The sequence below is a fragment of the Mytilus trossulus genome, chromosome 6 (assembly GCF_036588685.1).
Source record: "Mytilus trossulus isolate FHL-02 chromosome 6, PNRI_Mtr1.1.1.hap1, whole genome shotgun sequence".
Lineage (NCBI taxonomy): Eukaryota > Metazoa > Mollusca > Bivalvia > Mytilida > Mytilidae > Mytilus > Mytilus trossulus.
The window spans coordinates 38772995-38785007 of NC_086378.1; the positions used below are offsets into that span (position 1 = coordinate 38772995).

Genomic DNA, 12013 nt, shown 5'->3' on the forward strand with positions numbered 1-12013 from the left:
ATCATCGACATTCTTCGGAGGTATCTAATAAAATACTGGTACGAGTTTACATTCTAGAGCGGAAACGCAACCATCAATATTTACCGTTTAGAGTTTTCCACACATTTCCGGTATGAACTCCAATGCAAGAATTATTTGCATTAACTCAGAAAATGTCAATGGTTAGATCCCGCTAAGTATTATATGAAGCAAAGTATTTAATTACATTAAACACAGGCTAACCTAACATCGCCTGACAATTAATATCCACATGTAAAAAATATAAATCAATGACAAATCGCCCCACTGTCAAATCGCCCCACTTTTTCACAAACTCTCCCCTCTCTGGTTTATCAACTCGCCCCACTTATAAAAAGGTTAAATCCTTTTGGAAATAGGTTTGTTAAATTGCCCCAATTATGAAAAGGGTTAAAATCCCACTAAAATAAGGTCTGCCATTACTTCACACTCATGACAAATAGATAAACAAAGATTAATTTAGTAATGCACACTCACCCCACTTAAACATGTATATAAATTTCTCATGTTTGTTTGTTTTCAAAGAAACCATAACTTAAACTTAGCAATCAATTTTTCAACAACAATAAAACCTGCTTAGACTTTTTTACTAGCAAAAACCACACCCACACTTATTGTAAAGAATGAATGGGCATTCTCTTTCATATTTACTTGAAAGTAACATTTGCCTTTCAATGATTGCTCGTTAGTTTTGAATTATTCTTAATTCAAAGACAAAAGTAACCAATCCAGCAAGTGCTATATGATATTTAATTGCTGTTAATTGAAATTCTTCATATTCATAATTATAATTTTAGATTTAGTGAAACATCATTTATTTCAATAACAATAAATTTTCGTTTTTGGAAAGATTAGAACTCGTTCTAAATCTTTACTTAGGCACCGGCCTCCCTAACAACATGAAAGGTTAGCTACTGTTACTAAATGTATTCACACTGAAATATAATTCCCTATGGTTCTCATGTATGCACATAAAAAGTAAAATCACAAAAATACTGAACTCAGAGGAAAATCAATTTGGAAAGTCAAGAATCACATGACAAAATCAAAAAACAAAACGCATCAAAAACAAATACACCTATAAACTGAAAAAAAATGGGTAAATTATTGGAGCAGTTCATTCAAGAATGTATGTCATTAAGGTGTGTTGATGTGCAGGCTTTTTTTTTGAAAATATTATGATAAGGGAATGGATATTGATACAATACTAGTATGATTGACAACTGTCATTATCACCAAACAATCAGAGACAAGGTGGACATTTAATTACAATGCCCCACTTCCTAAACTTTGAATTGACCACATTAGCTATCAATCTTAGTCTTACATGATTATACAGACCATTCAATATACATCTAATCCTTAGTACACAAATATTTGACCTCATAATTGAATACACAAATGTGTATATTAGATGTTTGATATATATAAGGACATGAAGGGTGATAGATTTATTTATTGCCAATCACTTTTGATCTACATTACATAAGGTGATTCTGTAAATTATATCTGAAAGATAAATGATTAATGGATTAACTAGATCTTTAAAAATATTGAAATATGAATATAAATATGAATATACATATGGTATTCAAGTAAGGCCTCAAATTTACTTGATAAATTTCCAATTATCATCTGTAATTTATCAACAATTTAGATTAGTTCCCATTTTTTTTTCATCTGGAATTGGCTTGAAACAAATTTTAAATTTTAAAACTTTTAATATAACAAACATTGTTTATTAATTTATTTCCCATCAATTATTATGTTTATTTTAGTCTTGAATTTTTATTAGAAGTGAATATATATTTTTGCAATCAAGAACGAATCCACATTTCAATAAAAGATTTTTTTTAAATTTGTTTACATTGAAAAAGTACATTTTCAATGCCCTGTGTTGAAAAATACTTAAAAAATTGATCAAAAGGCACTCTATAACTATTAATCTTCAATGTCATATAACCTCTGTTTCAAGTTACAAAATGCCCTAAAACACATTTTTAGATTAATTTTGTTGACACTTAGGTCGTAGGTTTTAGCTGTTGGTCTAGATTTTATGTCTTACAATGATAGTTGGTAACATTTTGTTACTAGAAGAATTTTTGATTTCATTTGCAACTTTTTTGGGTTTTTTGAAAGATGTTCGGAACAGGCAACATAGTTTCGATAAGATATAAACTGCAGTTTAAATGAAATTGTGCAAATTAAGAGACCCATATTATTAATTTGAGCTCATTTTATCTTCACACTGGAAGAGCATGTTTCCTTCTAAAGACCTGCTGTTAATGCAATTTTCAGCAATTGTGCTTTATTTATGTTCATTTTCCCCCACAATGCCTTAATATGAAATAATTCAAACTACTCTTCTAATCATTCCATGAGTGATATCCATCATTTTGATTTGTATTCTATGAGATTAGTTTTCATTTAAGTGGGCAGACATGAAAATTGTATATTCATCTAGTCTAAGATATTACCATTTTCATCAAGTGGGGCGAGTTGGCAGGAGTATAAATATTAACAGGATTTAACCCTTTTTCACAAGTGGGGTGATTTAAAAAAAAAGTAGGGTGAGTATTCAGTTGGTAAACAAGTTGGGGCAATTTCTTTAAAAGTAGGTCGAGTTGGTGGAAAAGTGGGGCGACTTGCCAGTGGGGCAATTTGTCCTGCTAAGCTTCGATAAAATCTCCTGAATACTTTAAATAAATCAACTTAGAACCTCTTCTTTTTAGCTCAAGTGAGCTTTTCTCACCACTTGGCGTCCGTCGTCGTAAACAATTTACATTTTGAACTTCTTCTAGAGAACCACTGAATGGAATGGAACCAAACATGGCATGAATTTCCTTATGAGGTGGTGACCAAGTGTTGTTACTTTGTAGCCGATCGAAAATCCAAGATGGCCGCCAGCAAGCGACTTAGTTTAACATAGGACCCTATGGGAAATGCATACAAATGACTTCTTTTAGAGAACCACAGAATGGAATGAAACTAAACATGGCATGAATGTTCTTTATGGGGTGCTGACCAAGTGTTGTTACTTTGTAGCCGATCCATCATCCAAGATGGCCGCCAGCGGGGGACTTAGTTTAACATAGGACCCTATGGGAAATGCATACAAATGACTTCTTTTAGAGAACCACAGAATGGAATGAAACTAAACATGGCATGAATGTTCTTTATGGGGTGCTGACCAAGTGTTGTTACTTTGTAGCCGATCCATCATCCAAGATGGCCGCCAGTGGGCGACTTAGTTTAACATAGGACCCTATAGGAAATGCATACAAATGACTTTTTTAAGAGAACCACTGAATGGAATGAAACCAAACATGACATGAATGTTCCTTATGAGGTGCTGACCAAGTGTTGTTACTTTGTAGCCGATCCATAATCCAAGATGGCCGCCAGCGTGGGACTTAGTTTAACATAGGACCCTATGGGAAATACATACAAATGACTTCTTTTAGAGAACCACTGAATGGAATGAAACCAAACATGGCATGAACGTTCCTTATGAGGTGCTGACGAAGTGTTGTTACTTTGTAGCCGATCCATCATCCAAGATGGCCGCCAGCGGGCGACTTAGTTTAACATAGGACCCTATAGGAAATGCATACAAATGACTTCTTTTAGAGAACCACTGAATGGAATGAAACTAAACATGGCATGAATGTTCCTTATGGGGTGCTGACCAAGTGTTGTTACTTTCTAGCCGATCCATCATCCAAGATGGCCGCCAGCAGGCGACTTAGTTTAACATAGGACCCTATGGGAAATGTATACAAATGACTTCTTTAAGAGAACCACTGAATGGAATGAAACCAAACATGGCATGAATGTTCCTTATGAGGTGCTGACCAAGTGTTGTTACTTTGTAGCGGATTCATTATCCAAATGGCCGCCAGCGGGGGACTTAGTTTAACATAGGACCCTATGGGAAATGCATATAAATGACTTCTTTTAAAGAACCACTGAATGGAATGAAACCAAACATGGCATGAATTTTCCTTATGAAGTGCTGATCAAGTGTTGTTACTTTGTAGCCAATCCATCATCCAAGATGGCTGCCAGGGGGCGACTTAGTTTAACATAGGACCCTATAGGAAATGCATACAAATGACTTCTTTTAGAGAACCACTGAATGGAATGAAACTAAACATGGCATGAATGTTCCTTATGGGGTGCTAACCAAGTGTTGTTACTTTCTAGCCGATCCATCATCCAAGATGGCCCCCGGCAGGCGACTTAGTTTAACATAGGACCCTATGGGAAATGTATACAAATGACTTCTTTAAGAGAACCACTGAATGGAATGAAACCAAACATGGCATGAATGTTCCTTATGAGGTGCTGACCAAGTGTTGTTACTTTGTAGCCAATCCATCATCCAAGATGGCTGCCAGGGGGCGACTTAGTTTAACATAGGACCCTATAGGAAATGCATACAAATGACTTCTTTTAGAGAACCACTGAATGGAATGAAACTAAACATGGCATGAATGTTCCTTATGGGGTGCTGACCAAGTGTTGTTACTTTCTAGCCGATCCATCATCCAAGATGGCCCCCGGCAGGCGACTTAGTTTAACATAGGACCCTATGGGAAATGTATACAAATGACTTCTTTAAGAGAACCACTGAATGGAATGAAACCAAACATGGCATGAATGTTCCTTATGAGGTGCTGACCAAGTGTTGTTACTTTGTAGCCGATTCATTATCCAAAATGGCCGCCAGCGGGGGACTTAGTTTAACATAGGACCCTATGGGAAATGCATATAAATGACTTCTTTTAAAGAACCACTGAATGGAATGAAACCAAACATGGCATGAATTTTCCTTATGAGGTGCTGATCAAGTGTTGTTACTTTGTAGCCAATCCATCATCCAAGATGGCTGCCAGCGGGGAAATTAGTTTAACATAGAACCCTATGGGAAATATATACAAATGTCTTCTTTTAGAGAACCACAGAATGGAATGAAACCAAACATGGCATGAATGTTCCTTATGAGGTGCTGACCAAGTGTTGTTACTTTGTAGCCGATTCATCATCCAAGATGGCTGCCAGCAGGGGACTTAGTTTAACATAGGACCCTATGGGAAATGCATACAATTGACTTCTTTTAGAGAACCACTGAATGGAATGAAACCAAACATGGCATCAATGTTTCTTATGAGGTGCTGACCAAGTGTTGTTACTTTGTAGACGATCCATTATCCAAGATGGCCTCCAGCGGGGGACTTAGTTTAACATAGTACCTTATGGGAAATGCACACAAAGGATTTCTTTAAGAGAACCACTTAATGGAATGAAACCAAACATGGCATGAATGATCCTTATGAAGTGCTGATCAAGTGTTGTTACTTTGTAGCTGATCCATCATCCAAGTTGGCTTACAGCAGGGAACTCAGTTTAACATAGGACCCTACAGGAAATATAAACAAATGACTTCTTTTAGAGAACCACTGAATGGAATGGAACCAAACATGGCATGAATGTTCCTTATGGGATGCTGACCAAGTGTTGTTACTTTGTAGCCGATCCATCATCCAAGATGGCCACCAGTTGGGGACTTTTGAATGAAATCAAACATAGCCTGAATGTGTCCTTCCTTATGAGGTTGTGTTGTTACTTTAAGCCAGATTTTTTATTTTTAATATGATTTCAAAAACCCAAGTAGAATCAGGTGAGCGATACAGGTTCTTGAGAGCCTCTAGTTTTGTGTTGCTGTCAAATTATGACAATATTGATAATGAGCTTTTTCCCAGTACAGATTCAGTATTAATTCAGCCCATTATCTTTGATAACAACCTGTCTAATAAGAAAGTTTCTGCAAAGGTAACATTTCCTTCTGCAAAAATGAACTGATCAGGAAATTATGAACTATAATTTGCATTAAAGGCACCACAATTCAGTTACCTTGTTTTGTAACCCCCATTGACAAAAAAATGATTGACATTTATAATGGTTACATTGGTTACATCAGACAAACAAATCATAAATCATCATATTCAGAAATTCTCAAATCCTGGTACATTTGTAACCTCCATTGGCTCAGAGAAGAGGCTGAGCCTTTTATGACTTGTGTTTTGTATCCATTTAGATCTCTCTTGTAATGCTAATCATCAAGAGGGCTGAGGAAATCCCTAGTTCTATGGGGCAATCATTCTACAGAAATAACTGGTCCTGATTTCAGTGATTTCTTTAGAGGGTTTAAATTTTGGCCCCTATCCTTTCAGTTAAATCCTCATCTTTTAAAACAAATTCTAAGGAAAGTGCTGTATCCTAACCGGCACCAATAAGCAAAAATTTAAAAATATTTTTACGACATTTGACAATGAGGGTCGGTTGAAAACAAAACTTTACAACAAAAGAGATGATTTCAGCTTTCCAATTTTGAACTTTCCATTTCTAAGTAGCAACATTCCAGCAGCACCTGCATACGGGGTATATATCTCCAAATTGATACAATATTCCCGTGCTTGCATTTCCTATCATGATTTTCTTGATAGAGGGTTGCTGCTCACAAGGAAGCTCTTAAACCTAGAGTTCAAATGTTGAAGTTGAAATCATCCCTTCGTAAATTTTACGGACGCCATCAGGAGTTTGTTGACCGTTATGGAATAACCATTTCACAAATGATATCGAATATGTTCTTTACGTCGTAACTATAATCCCCTTCCCTTTCATGAATGTGACCTACCAAATTAGACTATTTACCGAATTTGTTATCACATAAGCAACACGAGGGGTGCCACATGTGGAGCAGGATCTGCTTACCCTTTTGGAGCACCTGAGATCACCCCTAGTTTTTGATGGGGTTTGTGTTGTTAATTATTAAGTTTTCTATGTTGTGTCATGTGTACTATTGTTTGTCTGTCTGTCCCTTTGGTTTCTTTTGTCCCTCTTTTGCAATTTGTGTACATTAAAAACTTTTCAGTTTTAAAAACTTTAATTAATCATCAATCCAACAAATAATTTTGTTTATCTGTAGACAACCATGTTTATTAATTAATAATATTCCATAATTTTCGACAGGTGAGAATAGTCAAGTTGATGTTCTGGTACATAGTACAGATGTGTTCACTTGTGGTATTTGTGAGCATAATGAAGAAAACCTCATAGATTTTTTAAAACACAAGATACAACGTAAGTAATAAGTTTTAATATTGTTAAATGCTATTTTGAGCTTGACCTTAAAAGAGGCATTACATGTAGCTATAATGAGATATATGTAAAATGAGATCTTTTTTTTGTTCATTCAATAATGAAAGTCATGTGAAAGTTAAATAGTGAATTTATAATAATAAACCAGCTTTTAGCAGCCAGTTTGGTTCAATTTTATCAAACATTGCTGATGAACTTTTCACTTGCAAGTGAATATTTAAATCTCTTTAATCTGTATGCCTATGACCTAGAAGTCCTTCAATTAAACCCTTAAGCTGGAGATGGATTATATGTATAATATTTATATAATCCATCTCCAGATTAAGGGTTTAATTGAAGGACTTATATATATATATATAAAAGATGTGGTATGAGTGCCAATGAGACAACCCAAAAATGACTCATGAAAAACCATTCAAACAGGAAAACCAAGTCTAAAGTATATGAAAAACAAAAAACAAGAAACATTAATAAACCACATCAACAAACGACAACCACTTAACATCAGGTTCTTTACGTAGGACAGGTGCAAACAAACCCAGTGGGTTTAAACCTACCAACCTTCACCCTTACCTGGAACAATAGTGTAACATCACAACATAGAAAAACACACTATAAAATATCAATTGAACTCAATACATATGAAAACAAAAAGTTAATATATATATACACTGAACAGATGAATTTGATCTATGATACATGTATTCAGCTATTAAAAGGAAAAGAATGTTAACATTGAAAGTGAAACAAGGATGTTTTTTTATGTATTATTGTCATTTTATTTATTTTCTTTTGTTACATCTTTTGACATTGGACTCAGACTTCTCTTGAACTGAATTTTAATGTGCATATTGTTATTCTTTTACTTTTCTACATTGGCTAGAGGTATAGGGGGAGGGTTGAGATCTTATAAACATGTTTAACCCCGCCACATTTTTGCGCCTGTCCCAAGTCAGGAGTCTCTGGCCTTTGTTAGTCTTGTATGATTTTAAATTTTAGTTTCTTGTGTATAATTTGGAGTTTAGTATGACGTCCATTATCACTGTACTATTATGCATATTTTAGGGGCCAGCTGAAGGACAACTACGGGTGCGGGAATTCTCGCTACATTGAAGACCCATTGGTTGCCTTCGGCTGTTGTTTGCTCTATGGTCGGGTGGTTGTCGCTTTGACATATTCACCATTTCCTTTCTCAATTTTATGAACCATTTCGTTGACTGATTCAATCCACAAAACAATCAATCTTTATATATAGGTTAAAACATTGTTAAACATACTTTTAAACTTACAATATGAAATCAAATAGACCTAGAAAAATTTATTTGCATGTGACTGCTATCTTAATGTTTATATTTATCATGTTTATGTTTATATTGGGTTATATGACCTTCTGCAGGCCTCACAGGTCAAATATATTTGATTGACAATTTGCATCATGTACATGATTGTATGACAAAGGGACTTTTTTTCTTTTGTTTCAGATCAAGGACCAGGAAACTGCTATGTTTGTCAGCTATGTAAGATTTCATATACTAAAGACTCCTCGCTTACTCAGCATTATAAAGTGAAACATAAAGTGTCATTGGTTCCTAGGAAAAAAAGGAATAATAATTTTCATGAAAAAGAAGATATCCAAGACATAACAAACATTATAGAGGAAAAAGGAAATGATTATGATCTTCAAATTGTAAATATGGAAAACCTTGATGTTGTCAATTTATTAAACAGTGACGGTTCTGACAACAGTAAATGTGATCCTGATTATGAAAAAGACAGCCAAACAGATGGGCCTCAAACTGATACAGCTGATTGTGATATAATTAATTATTGTGAAGAAATTCCTGCTTCAGTAACTGTTAACCCAGCCATTGAAGATCATTTGCCAATGGATCACAGTCACGGAACAACAGAAATTGGACATTTAGATCTAAAAGCTAATAATGACCTGTCATTATCTTATACAAGTACAGTTGCTATCAAAGATAATCAGGAAGTTGTCTCGCCAAATTCAGCACATGGGGAAAACAGTGTTGTCACCTGCAATATTGAAATAATAAGCTTGGATGAACCTAGTAATGACCTTTTTATTGATGATGACGAATCGTCAGAGAGAAATTTGAAATATGTAAATGATGATATAACAGATGAAAATGATTTCTTTTTTTGTGTGAAAACAAATTTAAATGCAGGAAAAAGTATTATTTATGAAAGACAAAATTTGTGCTGTATATATTGTAATTACCAAGATATGGTATTGGCAAACTTGTATCAACATATGTCTGATCAGCATGTAGATCACATGAATACTAAGGAAGAACTCAAACTTGAAAACACAAATGACAATATAAAGCTGATGAAATTTTCTGAATATAAAAACATTTGCTTAAAATATCACATGGGATCTGGCAGAAAGAACAGAAATACCGAAATGCAAGACCAAGCAGGAGAATTTCCATGTGGGAAATGTGATAAAATATTCACTAGATTGCGTTATTTGAAAAAACATAATACACTCCATAAACCTGAAAAACCTTTTCTGTGTGATTTTTGTGGAAAATCATTTAAGACTCAAACCTACCTTACTATACATCATCGCTCACATTCCAAGAAGTCGTACCAATGTGAACAATGTGATTTTTCATCATCAAATACTGCCTTAATACACATACATAGGCAACATCATAACAATGGGTGTGTTTTATGTGATATCTGTGGTAATGCATACTCTGATAAATCAACTTTAACCAAACACAAACGTGTTCATGATCCTAATCGACCATATCAGTGCAATTACCCAGGATGCACTTGGCGGTTTTTAACAGAAGTTATGTGCAGGGCACATCAAAGGAATCATGACACAGAAGGAAAATTTAAATGTTCCCATTGTGGTTATGTCTTTCGACACAAACATCATGTCAAAAGGCATGAAGCTCAAGTGCATGGTATTAAAAATCAACCTATTAAGATTGATGATAAAACCGATTGTGGATCAGAACCATCAAGTATGAATAACATACAGAGTATTAATGAAGACAAAAATACAAATGAATTGCAGGAAAAAGAGACATCTACAGTTAACGTTATAGTAGAATCAACAGAAGAAAGCACCTGTTTACAGGAGTCTGTGTCTGGTGGTCAGTTAGTAATTACAACAGACACTGAAGGGAATGCCTTGAATTATCAACTCACGGAAATTTCCAATATAGCTTTAATGGACTCAGGAGGAGGGAGAACAATTATAATTCCTCAAATTGACTATGGAAATGTTGTTTTGCAGAGGGTGGAAAATGCAGTTGGAGATACACCAATGATTAAAGTTACAGAATTAAAGGAGAATATATGATATTTTTTTGCAATTGTCTTTTATCATTTTTTTATTTCAAGGCCTTTTTTAGCTGACTATGCAGTAAGGGTTTTACTCATTGTTGAAGGCTGTATAGTAACCTAGGGCTATAGTTGTAAATTTCTGTGTCATTTGATCTCTTTTGTAGAGTTGTCATTTGCAATCGTACCATGTCTTCTAATTTTACAGGAACATGTTCCCAATTACAATACAAGGTTGCATGAACATGATGAACAATAATTATAATAAACAGGGATTCAGCTTTAAGATTTTTGGCAATGGCTTCATGAATATTGTTTTAGAAATTTTATTTAAAAAAGTGGCAGAAGATACTTAGGTAATATAAAGTTGAGAAAATTTAACAATCAGCAATGCAAAAAAAAAAAAGAAGGAAAAAGCTATAAAAAGACAAAAAGTCCACAAAAAAACTTCATAGAAAACTATAGTGTACCCAGGTCTCAGGTGACAACAATAATAGGAAGACGACATGCTTGTTGTCATCAGTGGCACAGGTAATGGTTAACAGCTATCATCCAGAACAGTTATTGTAAGTTCATAAATTATTGCGTGCGTTTATTATTGTGATTTTTGAAAATGGACAAATAAGCGAGATTTAGGAGATAACTTTATTGTATTTTAAGCTCTGACGGCATCAATTGGGGATTTGATGGTCGCAAAATTAAGTTTACTGGCGACGCGTTAGCGGAGACAGTTAACGGGTATTTGCGACCATCAAATCCCCAATTCATGCAGTCAGAGCTTAAAATACAATATTGTTATCTCCATTCTAATGAAACTGACAGCAAACAACGTTAAAACATGTATTTAAAATCTGTCATATGCCGTCTGCGCTTGTGCGTACGTCCCATAGCATCAATTGTCAATTGATGCCATGTAAGAAAGTGAGGTTATCCAATCAAATTGAACGTTACGAACGTTGTTGCATTAGAATAATTATTGCAATGTCAGGAAAATGAATGAGAGTTCTTATTATTGCGATACTCACTCAGTCACATTATTCACATTTATAAAAAACTCGCAATAATTTTTGAATTTACAGTAATAACCAACTTGTGATGGTCTCTGTAAAACTTTCAAAAGGATGACTTGAGAGTCACTACTTAAATCATTGGTTCATTTGGGTTTCTTTTAAGTGTACATGTCAACCCACTATCTAAAATCCCATTTTTGGTTATACTCAATATGCTGGGCCTGTTTAAAAAAAAACCATTTCTAGTGATCTATATATGTTATCATGTATGAGTCAATGACACAGGATGGCAAATCTATATTGTATTGGAGGGACTGATTGATTAACAAAATCCTGTAATCTAAACCAGACCTCCAGAGTTCTCTGGTTTCTTAAACTCTATCCATAAGTTTTTATGGTCACTTATTCTGAGACAAATGAATGCAAATTTTAGGATTCAAAATTATTATAAGGAATCAAATTTTGTATATATTTTTATAGAAATATGAATGGAATGT

General features: G+C 34.5%; 1 protein-coding gene across 2 annotated transcripts; it reads left to right on the forward strand.

The window, feature by feature from the left end:
- The first annotated feature begins 53 nt into the window (after positions 1-53).
- On the forward strand, positions 54-10527 carry LOC134721318 (zinc finger protein 69 homolog). 2 transcript variants are annotated; one of them, XM_063584221.1, is made up of 3 exons: positions 54-110; positions 7054-7164; positions 8664-10527. In XM_063584221.1, exon 3 carries the CDS (start codon positions 8876-8878, stop codon positions 10523-10525), a length of 1650 nt encoding a protein of 549 aa, XP_063440291.1. In that variant the 5' UTR covers positions 54-110; positions 7054-7164; positions 8664-8875; the 3' UTR covers positions 10526-10527. The 2 variants fall into 2 exon arrangements, with proteins under 2 accessions (XP_063440291.1, XP_063440289.1); XM_063584219.1 differs by having other exon boundaries at positions 81-161.
- Positions 10528-12013: the final 1486 nt, after the last annotated feature.

Bases quoted from the DNA above. Each gene is read 5' to 3' on its own strand.
- LOC134721318 (XM_063584219.1), top strand. From the start codon at position 113: ATGAACTCCAATGCAAGAATTATTTGCATTAACTCAGAAAATGTCAAT. The intron at 162-7,053 runs GTTAGATCCCGC...AATTTTCGACAG, and splicing joins TAACTCAGAAAATGTCAATG to GTGAGAATAGTCAAGTTGAT. The intron at 7,165-8,663 runs GTAAGTAATAAG...CTTTTGTTTCAG, and splicing joins TTTAAAACACAAGATACAAC to ATCAAGGACCAGGAAACTGC.